The following is a 19,656-nucleotide window of genomic DNA, read 5'->3' as shown; positions in this document are numbered from 1 at the left end:
CATGGCTGGGGGTGTGGCCAGGCCATACCCCTGTGTGCTCAAGCATCCCTGGCAGTTGTGCTTGCTGGAGTGGTGGTAGTAGCTGCACCCTGCCTGAATTTGTTCTCTCCCAGCTGTGCTGAATCATGCCCTCCGACATGAGGGCACACACACACACATACCTTGCCATAATGGTAACAGCATTAATTTATTAAAATTAATCCCGAAAAGTAACCATACAATAAATTTAAAAAAAATAGAATCTTGTAAAAAAAAAACTCAGGTGCCCTTACCCCACACCTCCAGCTGGCAGCACCCTGGGGTAGGGCTGGTTGGGGAGGGATGGGGAGATGAAGAGGACAGCCTCAGCAGCAGGGCTGCAGGGGGACTGGAAAAGCTGCTGAGGCTGTGCTGCAGAGGGCAGGGCCAGCACAGCAGTGCAAGGCTGGCAGTGGGGCTGGCAAGGGTGGTACAGGGGTGGTGGGTCCTGCTCAGCACCTGCCCCTGCACAGAGCAGTCTGGCTGGCTGCAGCACTGGGGAACCTGCCGGGGTCCAGCCCAGCTGGGACCCTGGCTGGCTACAGGGCTGGCCTGGCAGGTGCATCTGTGAAGAGTGGGGCCCAGAGCCCATCCTGGGGCCCTGCTGGCTGGTGCCAACCCTTGTCCCAGGCTGCTGTAGGGGGACATGGGAGGCAGATGGCATGGTGTCCTGGCTGGTGTTGGAGGGTGCATGGACCCGGTCTCACTGGCCTCACCTTCACGGGTCTTGGCCCACAGGGTTCAGGTGTAACATCCCCCCCCACTGAGCAGGCAGGGACTGGTCTGCAGAAGATGGGGACAAGAGCACATCCATCTCCCTGTCTCCTGCAACCCACTGCAGCTCCATTCCAGGGATGCCCAATGTCTCACACACTCTTCGAGTAGCCGAAGATGCCCACAGGGAGGTACTTGACGTGTGTTGGCCACTGTGCTGCCAGCTGGAAAAACTTCACATCGTTCCACTCCACCCCATCTATGGAGACTGAGAGGAGAGGGTGCAGTGAGGCACAGCCCTACCACAGCCAGCCTGTGCTACCTGGTCTGCCCCACTACAGCCCCAAGGGGCTGGTACCTGCCCTCACCTCGCAACATGGTGTTCTGGTGCTTGGCTGTGCAGATGAGGCGTGTGATCCCTTCAATGACTTGGCTTTTGGGTTCCAAGTCTTTTTCTTTTGGTTTCTTGCTCAGGAACATCACTGGGGACCAAGGCCAGACAGGACCAATGTTAGGATGCCCCCACCTGGCGCCAATTGGGAGCCCCTGCCCCAGTGCATTGACTGACCCCTGCTGGGCCACATCTCAGCCTGGCCTTCCTGCAGGCTCCCCCACCCTTTCCACAAAGGACTGTGGCCCCACAGGCAGAGAGCACCCCAGAGCAGGCTTGGTTACCTTTCTTGTTTTTCTCCTTGGTGACCACGGTCATGGCCATGGTGCTGGGGGGCACCAGCTCCCCTGTGCTGGGGATGCGGCTGACCTGGAGTGAGCGGAAGTTGCTCTTGAGGGTATTCTTGATACCCGTCTCCCGCTTGTCACCCTCCTTCTTCTTGTCCAGCGCTTGTGTTGTCCAGTAGTCCACCTGCAGGCCCATCACCTCCACACCAGGGCTCGGAGACCTGGGCAACATGGGCAGCACATGCAGCACACAGGGGGTGCCCCTGGCTCCTCTCCCCCCACTGCCTCAGGCTGAGGGGGCCACATTTCCTTACCCAGCACCCGAGAGGCTGCTGCAGACGGACGGAGAGGGCGGCGGGGTGCATATGGTCTCCTTGCCGTAGGGAAGAGCTATACTGGAGGCTGGTGCTGGGCTCAGCAGGGAGGGGGTGCAGACTGTGGCATCATCCGAGTCCACTGGGGAGGAAAAGTGTGGGTTTGAGGGTTTAGGGGACACCAACAAGAGCCTCCCACCTGTGGAAGAGAGCTGGGCATTCCCAGGGACTCACCGGAGGCACTGAAAGACTGCTCCACCAGGCCCACCTTCACCACCTGCAAGGGGAAACCAGAGGATATCCAGCATCAGCAGGACTGTGCACTGCACCTCTCCCCTCAGCCCCTGCTGGCTCCTCAACTCACTTACCCCCACAAAGGGGACAAACTTCTGGCAGGAGTCCTCGTCAGGGCTGCAGAAGGAAGAGAGCCTGGTCAGGGTCCGGGTGTGCTGAGCACCGATTGCTCTGTGACTACTGACCTCGTGCCCAGGCAGCCCTGCACTCGCAGGGGTCAGTGCTGGCTCACACCCACTAGGACCATCTCCTCTGCCCTCCCTCCCATGAGACCCCCTGTCCCCAACATGGCAGCACAGGGCACACTACACAAGGAGGCAAGGAGTTGTCCCCTCCAGTGCTGGGAAAGGGCTTGCATGCGGGAGGGCAGCCCTGCCCCTCTGTGGGGTCACGGCTCCTCTGCACAGCAAGAGGGATGGATGGACGCACATGGGGAAAGGCAGGGAGGGGCCAGGCAGCGGCACAGCAAGCACAAGCCAATACCTGATATAAAAATCAAAATAGAGACTTCTCTTCCTTGGGTGCCAGAAACCAAGAGAAGGGAGAGGTGAGAGTGCAGCTGGAACACGAGCATCAACCCCCGGACAGCACAGTACCAGCTTGCAGCCCCACCCAGCCCATCCCAGCCCTGGCAGCTGGTCCCCATGATTGGGGCTGTCACAGTCACAGCTACTGGGAGGGGCCAAGCACACCGGGAGGTGGCAGGGAATGGTGCTGCGGGCCTCTCACTGTGGGAGCCCAGCTCCCCTCAGCACCATGCTGCTCATCACTAGAACCCAGGGCCTCACTCACTTGTCCCGTGTCTCTCATTCCTGTCCTGGGCACGTCCCAGACCGGGCCGCATGAGGGAGGACAGGCACCCTGGGGCCACACTCACCTCTTCTGCTTGTAGGTCAGCATGGCCTCGGAGATGGGCAGCTGGTGAGAGAGGCTGGCTCCAGCGATGAACTGGGCAACACGGCCTGCTATGTCCACAGTGTCTGCGGGCACAAAGAGCCATGAGGACCTCGATGGCAGCTGGGCTCTCCCTCAGGGCACTGCTGAGGCAAGCCTGCCCCAGCTCCTCACCTGCGGTGGGAGGCTCAGCCCTGCTGAACAGCTCCCGCCATGCTGTGTCCAGGAAGAGAGTGCTGTATTTGTTATCCACTGAGGCCAGGTACTTGGCCAGAGGGTGAGAGCCTGCAGGGGAGAAAGGCATGTTGGCTTCAGGCAGGGGAGTTCTGGGGAGGTGGGAGAGGACAGTCCTGGGGGTGGGCTCCTCATGGCTCTCACCCAGTGGTACAAGCAGGAAGCGAAGGTAGTTGAGCCAGTCGGGTGTCTTGCTGGCCAGTTGCTCCACAAAGAAACGGAGGACAACACTCAGGTAGCTCTGGTCCCCTGCCACCACCACCTTCACCGGGGGAGGCATATGGGAGTTACAGTTACAGCTGCCAAAGGGAGAGGAAAAGGAGACCCTGAGGGATGTGCAATGGCTCAGCAGGTGGGCCAGGGGACACATCTGCCCCGCCAGCTGACAAAAACCCACTGCTGAGAATATCCAGCTTGCTGTGCACTGCCACGGGCAAAAGCAGTACTGGGACCCCCCACTCTCCCCAGGGTGTACACAAGTCCACAACCCCAAAGGGTCCTAATGAGCCCTGGGGAGCCAGGGCCACACCCAGCCCTTCTCTGAACCCATCCAGCACCACCAGGCTGAGCCCAAGCTGTACTCACTATCGCTGGATGCGGGAGACAGTGGTGTTGAAGGCTGCCTGGATGTCTGCCACGGAGCAGGTGGATACAACCAACTGCTTGTGCGCCTGGAGCTGCTCACTCACGTACTGCCAATGCAGAGAGCTCAGGTTAAGGCACCCTGGAAGCATGGCTGTGCTGGCCAGCACCATGCCTGTCCTGGTCCCCGTACCCCCTGGGTTACAGCTGGGATGCCTGTCCCCACCCCTGCCATGCAGGGAGGCTGAAACCACCAGGTGACTCACAGCTGCATCCTGAGCATCCCTGCTCCTCCCAGCTCTGCTCCAGGGACCAGCCAGCCCCTTGCCCTCACCTTTGAGCACAGCAGTCAGTTGTGGCAGTGCCATGGCAAGGGCAAAACTGTCCCAGGAACCAGGCTGTGTTCCTTGAAATAAGCAGTTTGGTCCAGGGACCCTCTGATTTAAGTTCTGCCATGCCACAGCAGGGCCCTGCTCTAGGCTCACTCTGCCTCTGCTCATTCCCACTTCTTGCTCTCTCCCACTGTGGCACTCCAAAATCCTTCAGTCTCTTCAGGTGTCTGCATGCAGTTCAACAGTGGTAAAATAAGCAATCAAGATGGACAAGGGGGCTGGTTTTGAGAGTGGGCACTGACCCTTTTTTCCCTATCCAGGACAAGTGGAACAAGCCAAGAATGCATGGCCGGAGTCAAGACTTCACCACCTTTCACTAAGCCTCTTTCTCTGTCTCAGAATTTTCCAGCACCCTTTCTGGACGCCAGATGTAGCTACAGGATCCTGAAGGGGTCTCACAGGTGTTTTATCTAACTGCATGTTTGCACACATGTACATTTCCTTGCTCACCTTTGGCTTTAGAGCTCCAGGTATGGGGGAGGCAAGTGTTTGTCAGGGACTGGGCCTGTCCTCACACCCCACCCTGCTCTGATGATGGAGTTAATGCTCCCTGGGAGCGGCAGGTGACACCTTTCAATCTTTCAGTGGGAAATACCTCTGCTGCTTCCCAGGGCCTGGTGTCCACAAAGGAAGAGAGCTCTTTGCTAGGGAATCCAACAAAGCTCTGACTCATGGGATTCCTGGGAGCCAGGACCAAACAGTGAGGGCCTAAGGCACAGTCCACTAACCAGCCTTTCTGGGACTGATCAGGACACCATGTTTTGAGGATGCAGTGATGCTGTGTGATGTAGAAGACACACCTGACTCTTATGTATGTGACTCAGCACCCTGTAAATACATTGTCCCATTGAAGGAAGTGCCACACTGGGGGAGAGGAGGGCACAGCTTGTGCCAGTTTCCCTAGGACGCCCTGCTACGGTTGGGAAAATCCACGCTGCTTACAGCTGCCTGCATGTATCCAGCTCCCATCACACCTACTCACCTGCCCCTGCCACTCAGCAACATTCACCAGCACAATGCTCTCGGGGAGCTGCTCGTCTGAGACCAGGATCTGGTTCAGCTGATCGTAAACAGACTTTCGAGGCACCTGAGACAGCATCACCACAAAGGATAACTCCAGTCAGTCACCCTGGACAACACCCAGGGCTGAAGACCTGGCAGTTCTTGGATGAGAAACCTCCAAGTGAGCTCACCTGGGTGTTATGCCATGAGTCTGGAGAGCTCTCACTGTCCAGGCTGCTGGCACGGCCACCTGGCACCTTCGAGCTCTGCCGGTCCTTCACAGAGGTGCTGCGGGGACGCCACAGCTGCTTGCTCTCTGCCTTGCTGTGAAGGAGAAGCAGGAGAGGTAAAACTGTTGAGGCAATCTCATCTCCACCAACCCTTACTCAGCTCAGTGTGAGCTCGCTCAGCCCTGGGAGGGGGCACACAGCTGCCTTACCTGGGGGACACAGCACTGGGGAGCTCAGTTTTGCTCCCAGAGCCCAGCTGGGTCAGTCTGTCCATGCTGCCCTCCCTCATGGCAGCCTCTGTGGGGGTCAGCCGGGAACACGACTCCTCTGTTGTCAGCTCCTGAGGGCCACACAAAGTCACTTCACACACTGCTCTTCTAGCTCCAACAAGGAGTAACCCTGCACCCATGGGTGCCCATCATCAAGCCCGCCCAGAGAGCCAAGGCTGCAGGGTCTTGCTAGGGCTGGGCTCCACGTCCTGCAGACCCTAACACTCCTTCTACTCTTGCTGCTCTCCAGCACAATCTACTTGTCTTCCTAGCCCTGCTCCCAGCCTGTTGAGCACCCCTGGTACTCCAGAAAGCAAGCTAGGGTTTGAAAGAGCTCCACATCCCACAGCCTGGACTCACCACTGCAGGGACCTCCGTTCCTTGCTCTTCCTGCGATCGCTGTGCTCCTGGCTTCCGCTTGTCTGCCTCGCCCTGGGGGACAGGGAGTGGGGTCAGAGCAGGATGGATCACTCTGTGCAGGGCAGCTGCCAGTGACCCATGCCAGGCCTCACAGAACACAAGCTCCCACAGGGGAGTCGGGCATCTCTGGGACCGGCCCCAGAGGATGTCCCCCATCGCTACCTGCCTGCCTGTGCTGGGAAAAAGAGGAGGAAAGAAGGAAAGGAGCAGCCCCAGGCAGGCGCTGCCAGGAGCTGTGGTCTCAGAGCGCGGGCGTTGTGGGGGTGGCTGGGCTGGCTGGGGAGGGAAAGGGGCAGGAGGTGGTGGTGGAGGTGTAACTCACAGGGCTGCCCGACTCTTGATCCTGCCCTTTCTGGCTGTGCAGACTGCCGATCTCAGTCTGGGAACCAGAATGAGAGACTCCCTCAAAGAAACGCCTGCAGAGAAACAGACAGACGAACGGACGGACAGACAGACAGACGGGAGAGAAAAAGGCAGGAATAAGAGAGGAACAAAGTCACCATGATCCCAGCACACCCCCACCGGCCTGTCCCAAGCACAGAGCTCTGTGGAGAGGTCCTCAGTGGGACACGGGGCCCGACAGCCAAGTGTCTGGGTGATGCACAGCTGAGGAGCAGACCTTCAGCAGTGCCCCCTGCGACCTTGGGGAGCTGGAGGCAGGGGCTACTGGAGCCTTCTGCCTCAGGTGATCCCCTACCCCTGAAGTGCAGGTGAGGAGCTGCCACTCTGCCCCATCTCACTAGTATACAGTCTCTGTGGGAACACAACAGTTTCAGTGTGACAGTAAACCTCTCTGCTTCCACTGCACCATCATAGCTTCCACAGACTTCTGCTGCCTTCCCTTCTGCTTCCCCTTTTCCAGGGATTGCTCTTTGCCTCTGCCTATTGCTGCTGCACACTTCCAACTGCAGCATTCTCTTTCCCTTTCCCAAGGCTCTGAAGATCTCAGTATTGCACACAGAACCACACCCCGGGTAGCACAGTACTTAAATTTGCCAAGTTTTCGGTCTCTGAGCTGACGTTTTGGTAGAGTTGCATAGTGCAGCTCCTAGTTCTGTTTTCAAGTCACCATAGTTCACACAGAAACTCTCCTGGGGAAGCCAGGACAGTCTCTGCCACTGCAGTGTGAGCTTCCACCTTTGCTTACCCTTTTTCCACACATTATTTCTTTGCCAAGGACCCCTTTCACAGCCTGTGGGCTGCTCAAAAACCACTCTTTAGGAAACAAACTGAGTCTATCACTGGATCTCACTTGCCAGTTTTACCAGGACCTTTACAGCAACCAGAATCCACCTGCAATGTGTGACTTCGCTGCAAGAGATCAGAGCTAGATTCCCTCTAAGCTTTGTGTATGTGCTCATTAACTCTCAGGAAATGTTTCTCCTGATGTGCCTAGTGTGCAGATAGGGCTGTGAGGTTGCAGGTTTCCAGGGATGGCCACTGAGGCATAAGATATAGAGAAGTTCTTCTGTTAGTACTCTATCAGAGTGTCTTTTCATTGTTTTCTACTTTTCTCATCAGGATTTACCTGCAGTTTCCTGCAGGATATCACCTCTGAACATCCTGCCTGCTCCTTTTATTTTCCTTCTAGCATGCTTCCAGATTTGTATACAGCACACTGTACTGCCAGGCACAACAGTGTGTGTCAGGTTTTAGTGCTCCTGAAAGGACATTCCCCTTCTGTAAATAAATGATGGCTCCTACACAGAGCAGCTCTTCGGCAGCAATGTTTACACACTGGTTGGGAAAAGTGAAGGCTTGATTTTCACCTCACTGGCTCTGTGACCAGTTGCTTCAGGTTTAGAGTCACAATAGTGCCCTGGTGGGACATTTTCTCTAGGCCACACACTGATATAAATTACATCTCCTTTTACCAACATCTTTCCTCTCTCTCTTCCTCTCCATTCTCTGCTACAAAGTCTCAGGCATTGTCAGCACTCTGTACAGTCATTACTCCACACTTGCCTTTCCCAGCCAGAAATTCAACCTGTACAGACTACATTAGTAACTTAAGAGTCAGATGTAGGTGTTCCAAGATCAACCCCCAATCAGCATCTCTTCCATGCTCCTCTATATTGTCCCAAGTAATCCCACCAGAATGTGACATACCCTCTGTGCCACTAGCATCACAAAGAGGTATCTTCATTCCCTCCTTCTTCTGAGACACTGGATGTGTCTGGATTATATTTTACTTCCTCTGGCTTTCAACACTCCATTTAAATCCAGCTGTCTCCCCCTTCCCCATGAAAGCTGTGTTTGTTTGTGCCCTCTCTCACTTGCAATTCAGAAGCTTTCATCCCTCAAGGACATCACATCAAGCACAGAGCCCTTTTGCAACTTCCTGTTCCGCAGTTTAAAGGCTCTCCTCCTACAGGCATGATTGAGCCCACATCTCAGCACACTGAGGTTTAGGTGAAGCCCAGCCCTGCACAGCCTCCTCCTGTTCTAAATGAATTTAGCCCCCCATGTCCCATCCATTTTGCCAGTAACCTATGGAGATACTTGCTCATTCACTTTTGACCTTCAACCAACAGGTCTGACTTGAGGTCCTGCCTATAACAGCCTCAGTTCCAGCTCCAGTTTTGCCCCAGTGCAGGAGCAAACTGATGCTGTGTGACCCCTGGCTGACCAAAATGATCAGCTCTCAGCACCACTGGCCCAACCCAGGGCACCAGCCACTTCCCACTGCTAAGGACTGCACACCATTAGTGCCCTTGCTTCACACAGATATTTACAGTGTCTAGCAAGGCTGCCTATGACAAGAAATCCAACATGAGTATCACCTCAAATTTACAGGCTGGGCTGTAATTTACGCCCTGAGAAGGCTACATAGCATTTGGGAACCCTGAAGTCTACAAGAAACACCTTGGCAGGCAGTTTCCACATCTCCTTAGAAAAAATACAGTCCCAGAATTTTGTGAAGTATTCCCTTGTGAATTCAAGGGATACACATTCAGCACTGCCAGAAACTGAGGCTCCAGAGACCAAACCAAGCCAGGGACACTTTCTGAAGAGGATGAAGAACAGCTCAAAACCCAATAGGTTGTCCTTCCCAGAATAGCACCAAACACTCCAGGAAGACTGTAATAGTGGACACCATCACAAACCAGCACTCACTCTGGAATACTGTTCCAGTCATCAGATGCTTGCAAGTAGGCACTTGCAGAACCAGGGTGGAGGTCTATCTTTTAAATATTAATTTAAATATTCTCAGTAGACTTTTCTTACAGTTTCACATAGTCTATATACATAAACCACTGACCACAGAAAGACCTTCCTTTTTCTCCCACAGCACCTTTGTCTCCTTTGATGAGAGACCATGTGAAACTCCTTTTGGAGTCCAAGCAGATCACTTAAGCAGCCTGCCCATGTGCCTGCTGTCTCCTTCACAACAACTTGTGGATTTGTGGAAAACACAACTTCTATCATGTTCCTGTTTTTTCTCAAGTGGCCTATGGGTTCCAGAATCCAGATTTGATTTCAGTTTGCCTGTGGCAAACCATGCCTGCTACTTCTGCTAAGTATCCTCAGTGGGGATACCAACCAAAATTATTTTTCAATCTATTTATATTTTCTATATATGTGTGTGTGTGTATTTTCTTTATTTTTTTTTTCACATGGCAGGAGGGTTGGCACTAGATGATTTTTCAGGTCCCTTCTAACCCTTCTAATCATTCTATGATCCTATATTCTATATATAAAACTATAGAAACAACAATGCCAAGTAAGCTTGGCTTGACTACAAGAAACCCAATGCGCTATGATGCAGTCAAGTAGACAGACAACAAAAGACAACTTTTTCACAAAAAGACAGCACAAAGCAAAAGAGCCATGAGCAGAGAGGCCAGGTAAGCACAGATCACGTGGGAGCAAAGCCTGGTTTCCCTGCACAATCCACTGGAGACCCCTGTGCTAAGTCAGCAGTTCTTGGCAGAGCAAGTCACCAATGCCTGAGGAATGGGGTGAGGAGCAGCACTGCTGGTTGCCAGTCACATCTCCACACAGGGTGGGAACACAGCATGCACATCTCACAAGGACTGATCCAAGCCGTCACAAAGGGCTCAAAAGACAAGCATGCTTCAGTGTGGAGAGCCCAGAGAACACCAGGGTTGTTGGCAGAAAGATACAAGAGCTGGGAACAGCTGGGGGTTAGATCAAATAGGGCTCTACCACAGATCAGTGTCAGATGTTGGGCTGGCAGAAAAATGAGACTAAATGAAGTCAGATTTAATGGGCAGTTTTAAGTGAGGAGCCAGAGGTGCCATTAGCAGATGGCAATGGGAATGGAGACAATGCCTGCATTAGCCCAAGCAACAGAAAGGTGTCGGAGACCATTTCTCCAGGTCCCATAGGCTGTGCTGTTGGCCAGGGACTCCCTGCAACCCTTACCTCAGGGTGGGCTTGGGTGTGCTGTGCACGCTCTCATTGTCCTCCATCTCTGGCCCACTGTCGCTGTTGTTGCACTCTTCCAGGCTGTCATAGAGCAAGCCCAGGTCTTCTTCCACCTCCTGGGTCTGGTCTACAGGGTCAGAGTCCAGGACCTGTGGGATCAAGCCCAGAGAACAGTGAAGAAATATGGAATTCCCTGCATCCCACAACAGGCATGTAGAAGCTGCCTGTCAGTCATGAGGCACACCATGGCACTGTTCCCACCTCAGGGAGGCAAATCCAGGCTGTGGAAGAATCCAGTGACACTGTCATTGGGCCAAAGGAGGGTGCCATGAGCATGACATCCAAAGGAGTCTCAGACACCCATCACACTTACTGGCAGTTAGGGCACCCAGGAGGACCTTCACTGGCTGTGTTACACACTTAGCCTGGGCTGTCAGCCAAGAGAAGCCACCCACAGGCTGATGTTAGCCTACAGTCACTCTAACTGGACAGGACTGCCCCTGCAATGCCAGCTCCTGGTGCAGAGTAAGCACTCTTCTCCCCTGGGCACCTTCCCCCAAAAGGAAGGAGCTTTTTGATATGAGCACAAGGCCCAGAGCTGCTTTCTTGAGGCAGAAGGCTTTGGAAAAGCCATGTCCTAGTCTCTGCCATGTCTCACACCACATTTGGCACATCCCTGAGCTCATGAGCCTTGTGCTCCCAGAGAGTGGGAACCTGCACTCTGACACCTACACATCTGCAGGAGACATTGCCAGATGGGGCAGCTTTCCTGTTTCTTACCTCTTCTGTCACTCTGAACCTCCTCAGCAAAGCCACAAATTTCTGCTTGAAGTTTGGTTGCTAAAACAAAAGAAAGGAAGAAAAAAAGATCAGCAAAACTATCAAATGACATTCCAAGCTAACATACAGGCCATGGTTATTGCCTCCAACATGCTGTCCAGAGGTCCAAGGTCAGCTATGATTGCTCTCTCTCTGTTTAAATTTGCTGTAGGACTTGGACTACCTCTGTACTCCACAAGAAGCCACGGTCTGGGCATGAGGGAGGATGCAAGGACTCATACTTTCTCTGCTACAGGCTGGAATAGCACTTCATTTAAATCCTGCTTCTCCTCAAACCACCTGGTTGAACAATACTGCCTTCAAGCAAGTAGAAAAGATGGGGAACAAACTCAGGAAGAAGGGGCCAGGGATCTGCAGAGCTGAAGTCAGCAGGGATGAGAAGTTTGGAGAGCAAGGGTCTGGCAGAGCAGCTCCTCCCTTCTGCACACAAGCAGAGGAGCTGCTAATAGTTCAGCTTTCCTGGTGCCTACCCTCCCCTTCCTCAAGAAAGGAAGGAGACCCTTTGACAGCAGCCAGTCAAAACTCTGTTGCACACAGATCACCACTAATACTAAGCCAGGCTGAACACAGTACAGACCATGAACTAGGATACAGCTCTGAGCAACAAGGTCATTAATAGCAAGAGTTTTGCTCCTTCTCAGAGCCAAGGGCTCTCTCCCCTGCTCTGCACCAGTGCCAGCATCTCCCCTTCCCAACACCCCTCACTGTCTTCAGAGAGGGGAGAAAGTGAATCCCTTCCATCCCTTTGATCATGCTGTAAATGCTGATGTTACTCTGCTGATTGATGTGGTTCGGCTCATTTTCCTCCTGGCCTTCTTGGTTTTCCTCAAGTCGTCCTCTTCATCAAACAGATCCTGCAGGCAAAAAGTCACAGTACATTAGAACAACTATGTCCATGGAGCAGCACCTCCTAAAATTTTCCTGACCCCTATTTGCCCTCCATTCTGAAAAGCTTTGATCCACTCTGCTCCCAAAATCTTATCTTTTTCTGCTACCTCTCTCTATGGAGCTCCTCCTCTCTCCTTAGCACTGTTCCCCTTCAGACCTTCTTCCCCAGCATTTCTGTCCCCAGGCCCCTCTAGAGAAGAATGCATCACCAAGATAAGAGGAGACACAGCCTCCTCAGGACCCATGTGTTGTTCTCCTGCTCTCCCCTCTCCAGAGTTAGCTCAGAGAGCACATGAATCACAAAGAAACATTTTTTTCAGGTATTAGCCTTAACAATATGCACAACTCCCAGAGACATGGGCTCTGCTGTATTAACCCAGCATGATGGGACAGGTAATCTGGAGGACCCTTGAGAGAGACTGAAATGATAATGGTTAATGACTTGAACAAATGGCCATTTGCAAAAGCAGCATGTGTGCTTTGCTGAGGACCAGCAAACCGAAGGGGAGGAGGAGGTGAATTTTTGGATGTGTGGTAGAGAAGCCTCTGATCTGCATAAGAACAGCCTAGGTGCAGAGGGGTGAGTACCCATCACCAGAGATTGACCTTGACAAACCAACTTCAGTTTCGCAACAAGCTGAGTTTTGAGCCAGATAAAGGAAGGGGCCACAAGAAGCAGATCCTGCTGGATGGGATAATGCTTTTCATCAGACCAATATCCTGCCTTACACAACTGGCTCAGGTGTAAAACTTCCTCCCCCATCTCCCCCTCCCTTAGGCCTGAAGGTATTCATCCCTTCTGATGGGGCATAACTGGCTCAACTACACTGAAGTGAGAGAGAGCTCTCACGTCTTAGAAGGTGCCAAACTATCAAAAACCACCCCCCCCCCCCCCCCCCCACCCCAAGCACCCCAGACTCATTCCTGAGGCCTTTCACCTGAGGACTGCACTTAATCCACAGTGTTACATTAGACAGTGTAAAAGTCCCCACTCCAGTGGAGGTACCTGGGCATTCCCACCTAAACATGAATGCATATTAAACACTGAACTCTGTTTCAGGCATCTCCCATCAATACTATGACCATCACTTCAACCAAGCAATAATCAAATCTGAATCCACAACTGGTGATGTCTTTTCTCTCCACTATCTACTCTTATTGTTTCTTTACCTCTCTTTCTTTCTTTTTCTGTTATTTTTTCTGAAGTAGTGTCTTTATACGTTTATACTGTTGTATTACTATGGGTAATAATAACTAAAATGGCCTTTCCATTGCAACCAAGTTGTTCTGAAACAAACCTGCCATATAGATATATATTTATAAACACTGGTCATCCAGTGTTGCTTCACTCTAATCTGCCCCAATAACCTCAGTGACCCTCAGACCACAACAACCCTGAACAGGGGTTTGTCCCTGTGCTTTATCAGCACACTACCACAAGGCTTTCCATGGCCTTGAGTACAAGAGCACCACAACAAGAACACAGCAAACAGCAGTGACACATCTCATCATAGGGCTGGGATGGCTCTTCCTAAAATCCCTGTTCTCTCTCAGACAGTGAGGAGTCTCTGACCTGTTATCACAAGGAGAAGGGAGAAAATCATGGTGCGAGATAGAGAGAGCTCAGCAGGGGTATTCTGCTGCAGACCAGACAGCTCCAGAGACAGACAGATGAGATTTATGGCTCTCCAAAGTCCCTTGCCTCACCATGGACTTGACAGCAGCCCACTGCTGTCAAAGTTCCTTTTGCTGTGAAGTATTACAGCTCTCAGCCCTCTGAAACAATGCCAAATGTTTACAAGGGGATGATCAAGAACCTCAATGCCTGACTCTTGCCCCAGAAACAGAACCAGGACATAAGGCATCTTGCCAGGCCTCCCTTACCTGACCCTGCACAGCATCATCACTGGCTTCCTGCTCTGAGGAGAAGCTGTCATCCTCTTCTTCAGAGTAGTTATCAATGTCTGGGGAGCGATCTGAAAGCGGACAGTGCAAATGCCCCAGCTAAGCATGATGCCTCTCATGGCTCCAGTGAAAGCACTGGCACTGCTGGCAGTGCTGGGGGACAAACTCTGTTACCCGTCTCCCAAATGTCTGCCTGCAGGTCTGAGCATTAAACACACCTGAAGCTTTGATTTTAGGACCTGAGGGGACGTTCCCATCCTCATGGTCGATGGGCTGACTGGACAGAGAGTAGATGCTGATTTCAGCCACTCGAATGTTCACATCCTTCATGTTGCTGTGGAGGCCCAGGAGTTGCCCACCATCCGTCGGGTGCTGCATGACCTAGACAGACAGACAGACAAGCTCACTGACAGGGTGACACAATAGCAGCTGGCAGCCCACCCTCTCTATATTATAGCCAGCCAACAAGCCAGAACACTGACAGCAATGAGACCCTGCCTGCCAGCCCAGTTCCCTGCCCAGTGCTGGCACAGGAAGGACGTGTGTGGGACTCCCCTCTGCTCCCAGCACGCTGTACCTCAGCCATGTTAATGATTCCCACTGCCAGGGTCTTGTAGCCCAGGATGGTGCGGTTCTTGTATCTCTTCCTCCGCTGCAGCATGATCTGTAGCTTGTTGCCATCTCTCTTGAGGAAGTGTGGGTACTGGGCAAGGGAAGCACACAGAAGATGGCACCATGAGAGCAAGGCTCAGCACAACACACAGGTAGAAAACTCTTCTTCAATGCTGATGTACAGCAGGATGTGACCTGCTGAGCTTTGAGGTGCCCCTCAAAGGCCACCTGCACCTACCCATCATTCTCCAAACCCCAATGCACAGCAAAACAGAGCAATAGAGCAGCTGGCCAACCACAGTGGGCTACTGCACAGAGGCTGTGCCTTTCACACTTAGCCCTAAGGTTGTGCTTGCTGAAAAATGCCAGGTAAGGGAGCCCAGGGGACCAGGTAACACCAGGTACCTGCAGTGAGAAGGTCAGCTCCAGCTCGGTCTCCATCAGGCCCCCAGGTGGGAGGATGTATTCATTTGACCTCAGGACCCGCTTTGAACCCTAGAACAAGATTGACAGACACACACACTGAGCTCGACCACAGACTCCACTGCATCACACACACAAGACAATGGTGATCACAGTCCACAAGGGAAGAGAGAATGCCTGGACTCTGTTCTGTTCCACCCTAGAGAGCCACCTTTCACATGCCTATCCACACTTTGCAAAAGCCTACAGAATCCCCTGAGCTGCCAGAGACCCCTTCTCCTTGCCCACCTGCCAGGGAGCACCTGCTCTTCACAAGCCTGCTCTGCTTAATCTGGCTCTCTGCACCTGGAGTGCCACTCCCATGCTCTGGAGGGACACTCCTGGAGCCAGAGGGAGCCAGGCAGGACAAAGGAAAGGGTTCCAACACACTGCCTGGCCAGAAAAGGGACAGGTCCTGGAGACATCTCTTCCCCCAAGCATATAGGCCCAGTGCAGATCCCTGTCTAAGCAAAGCTGGCAGGATGGCTCTGCTGGGACCAAGTCAGGATGTCCAGGAGAACAGGGGTCCCCCTGCTTGCTCAGCTGTGTCTCAGAAAACTGTATCCTAGTCTTTTCCTCAGGCAACAGTCTTTATCTCTCTACATATAGAAATTATTTTTACCAGAAGTGCAGGAACAGAGGCACTCTAATCATGCTCCCTCTCCAACTCTTTCCTTTACCTCTGCCCTATCTCTACGTCTTGGTTTCTGACAGACACACTGAATGACTTGGGGACAGAAAAATACTGTCTGCATGCACCAGGTCCTCTTGGCTGCAGGGTGGCACAACCCACAGATCCTCCTAAAAGCTGTCTGCAATGCTGTTCCCAGAGACTGTGCCAGGAGCAAGGCTTTCCTGCAAAAGGTCTTCCTAAAACGGAAGAGAGGAGGTGGAGCTCATCCCCTTCACCATCTGTGAGCCTTCCTGGCCAAGAACACACTGACCCTTCCTGAACTCTTCTCTGATAACAGATGATAGGCAGTCACAATGACAGTGACCATTTACTTTAGCACATTCACCATTTGCTCTTTGTTGCAGAGAAATTATCCACTAAAGATTTATTCTTTCATCAAAACACAAGTAGAAGTGCAATTACTCTTCTTGACGATGCTATTTCTGGGGAAGGACTTATGGCAAAGAAAAGGTGAGGATATCCTGAGTGGTGTGTTCAGGAAATGATGGTTTCATAAACATTGCTGTCCTGTGCCTTGCTGTCATTTACCACTAAGGAATTACATACCCAGCCTCAATCCTAGGTGAATCCAATCTCTCAGTGAAATGCCAGTGCACACCCATGTGGAATTGCAAGGACTGGGACAAAGGCTGCTTCATTAGCACAGTGTAAGGACAAGGACATAGAAATACTGAGGATTCTCCATCCTTTGAGACCTCAACTGGACATGGCACTGAGCACTTCATGTAGCTCAGCTGTTCTGTAACTCGAGTAAGGTCAGGCAATATCTCTGTAGAACACCTCAGCATCCCTATGTATACTACAGAAAAACTTAGTATCAGACTGTTACAGCAAAAATCATGCATGACAGAGTGTCAAAGCAGGTAAAAGCAATAGGGACAAGTGGCGCTCACAGGTTTTTACTGCCTAAGAACTGAAAACACACAGGGAGCTTTCACTACAATACACAGGTACATGATGCCCAGGTCTGGTTTGCAAGGTACAATCCCAAATTTCAGGTGTAAATCTGTCCTGATTGATCCAGTTTATAAGAAGGTTGAGGCTAGAGTGGCATACCACATCTGGAAAATGAGATGTGTCCAATACAAGTACTGGACTGGGCAGACAGCAAAACATCAGAATTCAAGCTTAACATGCATTTTGGGAGAGAAGCCCATTAATATAATAAACAAATTTAGGGTTCAGCTAGGATTGTTCAGGCAGGAGTGAAAAATACTACAAGTGGTTACAAAGAGATAAGAAACAAAGCATGACTAAGGCCTAAACAGAAAACTCTGCAGAGTAAGAAAGACCAAAAAAGCCCAAGTTCCTTCATGGAGCAGGGTTGGGACAGCAGGCAGGCCTGGCAGAGGCAAACAACCTTTTTAGCCTGGCCTATTTCATAGCACACACTCTTGTCTCCTACATAGTAACTGCCAATATCATTTCTCTACAGCAGCACCAAGGCTTGAACCTGAGTCACCAGCTATATCCTGCAGGCAGATCTGCATCTATAGCACCTGTCACAGGAACCGAAAGTTCTGCGAGTGCTGGGGCTTGTTTTCTTCTTTCTTTAACTGTTTCCTCTATTCATGGCTCAAGACAGGGTGTTTGTGAACCTCAGTCTCACTGCTGAGAGGGAACACTCTGTTTCCCTTCATGCCATAATCAGTTGCAATACCAAGGCAGGTATCTGCAGCTGTATGGAGCTGAGCCAGCACATCCAAATCTCCTAGTGCCACGCTGAACAACATACAGAAGGAAATGCTCTATGATGGCTCCAGTCTGTTAAAACAAATAACAAGGGACAAAGGTTTAAAAACCACTCAAGTGAATGAGAGCAAATCCCTTTTTTCATAGTAGTTCAGGCTTTATCTCACTCAAATCCATGGAACATTATATATTCAAATCACCTCTGGGAAATGGGTAAGTTCTGTAGACATAGAAAGTTCCCCTTGACAGTAGTATTTCCAGATGAAGGAGCAGGTAGCAGCACATGGCACACTTGGAAGCTGTCTTTTAAGACGAGAAGAGCACTGTGAGAAGAAGATCAGGAGTTCTGGACAGGCTTTACACTGTCCTTTGGGTCATGCACATTTTTTAAGCAGACTCTCTCCAGCACTGGAGCTATTGCCTGGGTGGCAGCTCCATTCAGGCAGGGTCAGAGTTTTATTTCCATGCAATCTGCCCTTCAAAGCACCAACTTCCTGACCCTAACAGAACTACTACTGAAGTGAGAAATACAGCTCTCCTTTCCTCTAGTCCCCAGCTTCCCCCTTGAGAATTTGTAGGTCCTTTATAAATTATGTGCATCAGCTGTTTCCATCCAAAAGATGGAATGCTCACTGGAAAGCCTTCAAACAGTTTCTTACTAGAGTGACTCACTCATCTGTTACCTAGGAGAGGAGCAGGAGGAATGCATCCATCTGAGGCCACTCTGTAGGCAAGCTGTGCTGAAGCTGCCTACAGCCTCCATCTGCCTTCCAGCAGTCCCAAACCCTGCCAAGGCAGCTGGTCAGGCAGGTGGAAAGCAACCTAGGGAGGCACACAAACTCAGCCCACTCCCACAAGGAATGCTGAGCCATGGGGTAATGTGGGTAAAAGCATTCTCCTTGTTCTCTTCAGCTTTGCAGGAAGCCTACACCAGCATGCAGCCACAGCTACGTGGCCATGCAGAGAGGAGGTGACCATGTTTAAATTCAATCCCAGGATGCAGCCTCCATCCCGTAAGAGGAAAAGAAGCCCTGCAGCAAGAAGGCTCTGTGGCTTCAAACTGCTGAGGCCTATTAATTTTTTTTTCCCATCAAGGCGTAAGATTGGCCTGTGGCAGGGATGGGGATGGTCTGTTTGAGAGAGCTGGAGTCCCACTGTGCAGTCTCTTCCACAGCCCCACATTTGCAGGCTGTGAGGGCTGTAGCTGAGGACAGGCACACTCAGCACACGTCAGCCCCAGCACAAGTGGGCTGCACAAGAACCCAAGGTTCCCCAGTGCAGAGAAGCACATTCAGCTTGGGCTGACTGTGCAGGAGAGAAGTCAGGAGCCACTCCAGCCCTCCCAGTCAAGTAAGACCCACAGCTCCCAGCTGGCTGCCAGCCCCCCTAGTCCTGTACTGCTGTCAGCTGTGGCCCAGCCTGGATTGCTTCCACATTTCCAAGGCCCAGCCCAGACAGCTCTCTGCTGCTCAGGCTGGTCCCTTGCTAAAGCCTGCACCAAAGGGGCACAGGTCTCAGGGGTTCCAGGGCTTTCAGTTCTCCTGAATGACACCATACATACAGTGATGGAAAGGCCAGAAAATTGGACCACTGAGCAATAATGTGTGGACCACAGCCTCTCCTACTGTCCTCACTCCCTGCCCCAGGCTTCACACATTTTGCTTTCAGTTTCTTCTGTGCGAGTGAATCAGGTCTGCCATGAAGGCAAACTCCAGCTCCCAGAGCTCCACTAATACTGCAGCTTCCAGCATTAATCCAGGATTTAGAGCCTAATGTGTACAGCACAAAGAGCTCTGTGGGAGCACAAAGCTGCTGAGCTGCCGACCCACGGTGCTTTCAATGGGATCAGCTGCTTTCGTGCCAGCTGACAAGAACGAAGGAAGGACACCAGCACCCTAGCTGGGTCAGGGAAGCTGTGGCCAGGACAGCATACTCAAGATGCATTTTGTTTCCATGCTGTCCTTTGGCAGATGGAAAGGATGTGCCTGAACCCCCAGGAACACATCTCTCCACCACAAGCGGCAGAGAGGGTGGAGGGATCGCACATATCAGGATGGTGGCAAATTCCTGTCCCCTTGGTGACAAAGATCCTTTCCCCTCCCTTCTGCCTGGTTCACAGTAGAGGCACCA

At 52.0% G+C, this 19,656-nt stretch overlaps 1 protein-coding gene across 3 annotated transcripts in view; it reads right to left on the bottom strand.

Annotated features, from left to right (window-relative positions):
• Positions 1–168: 168 nt before the first annotated feature.
• Positions 169–19,656, bottom strand: part of LOC311151437 (phosphofurin acidic cluster sorting protein 1-like) — a gene marked incomplete at its 5' end in the record, with an annotated part of 54,981 nt that continues 35,493 nt past the window's right edge. Inside the window, 22 exons of one of the 3 annotated variants that reach the window (XM_084201894.1) lie at positions 169–1,000; positions 1,101–1,214; positions 1,408–1,631; positions 1,725–1,866; positions 1,959–2,001; positions 2,093–2,135; positions 2,896–2,998; positions 3,087–3,197; positions 3,291–3,445; positions 3,732–3,838; positions 5,103–5,207; positions 5,314–5,446; positions 5,562–5,692; positions 5,982–6,053; positions 6,364–6,457; positions 10,431–10,582; positions 11,214–11,273; positions 12,047–12,127; positions 14,046–14,137; positions 14,285–14,447; positions 14,644–14,769; positions 15,084–15,173. In XM_084201894.1, the coding sequence (XP_084058020.1) occupies positions 885–1,000; positions 1,101–1,214; positions 1,408–1,631; positions 1,725–1,866; positions 1,959–2,001; positions 2,093–2,135; positions 2,896–2,998; positions 3,087–3,197; positions 3,291–3,445; positions 3,732–3,838; positions 5,103–5,207; positions 5,314–5,446; positions 5,562–5,692; positions 5,982–6,053; positions 6,364–6,457; positions 10,431–10,582; positions 11,214–11,273; positions 12,047–12,127; positions 14,046–14,137; positions 14,285–14,447; positions 14,644–14,769; positions 15,084–15,173 (2,457 nt within the window). In that variant the 3' untranslated portion in view covers positions 169–884. Of the gene's footprint in view, positions 1,001–1,100; positions 1,215–1,407; positions 1,632–1,724; positions 1,867–1,958; positions 2,002–2,092; positions 2,136–2,895; positions 2,999–3,086; positions 3,446–3,731; positions 3,839–5,102; positions 5,208–5,313; positions 5,447–5,561; positions 5,693–5,981; positions 6,054–6,363; positions 6,458–10,430; positions 10,583–11,213; positions 11,274–12,046; positions 12,128–14,045; positions 14,138–14,284; positions 14,448–14,643; positions 14,770–15,083; positions 15,174–17,726; positions 17,830–19,656 lie in introns of all 3 variants that reach the window. The other 2 variants (XM_084201895.1, XM_084201893.1) reach the window with 2 other exon arrangements.

This window comes from Fringilla coelebs, assembly GCF_963513975.1.
Source record: "Fringilla coelebs genome assembly, chromosome: 3".
NCBI lineage: Eukaryota > Metazoa > Chordata > Aves > Passeriformes > Fringillidae > Fringilla > Fringilla coelebs.
This window is presented reverse-complemented; position numbering and strand designations above follow the sequence as displayed.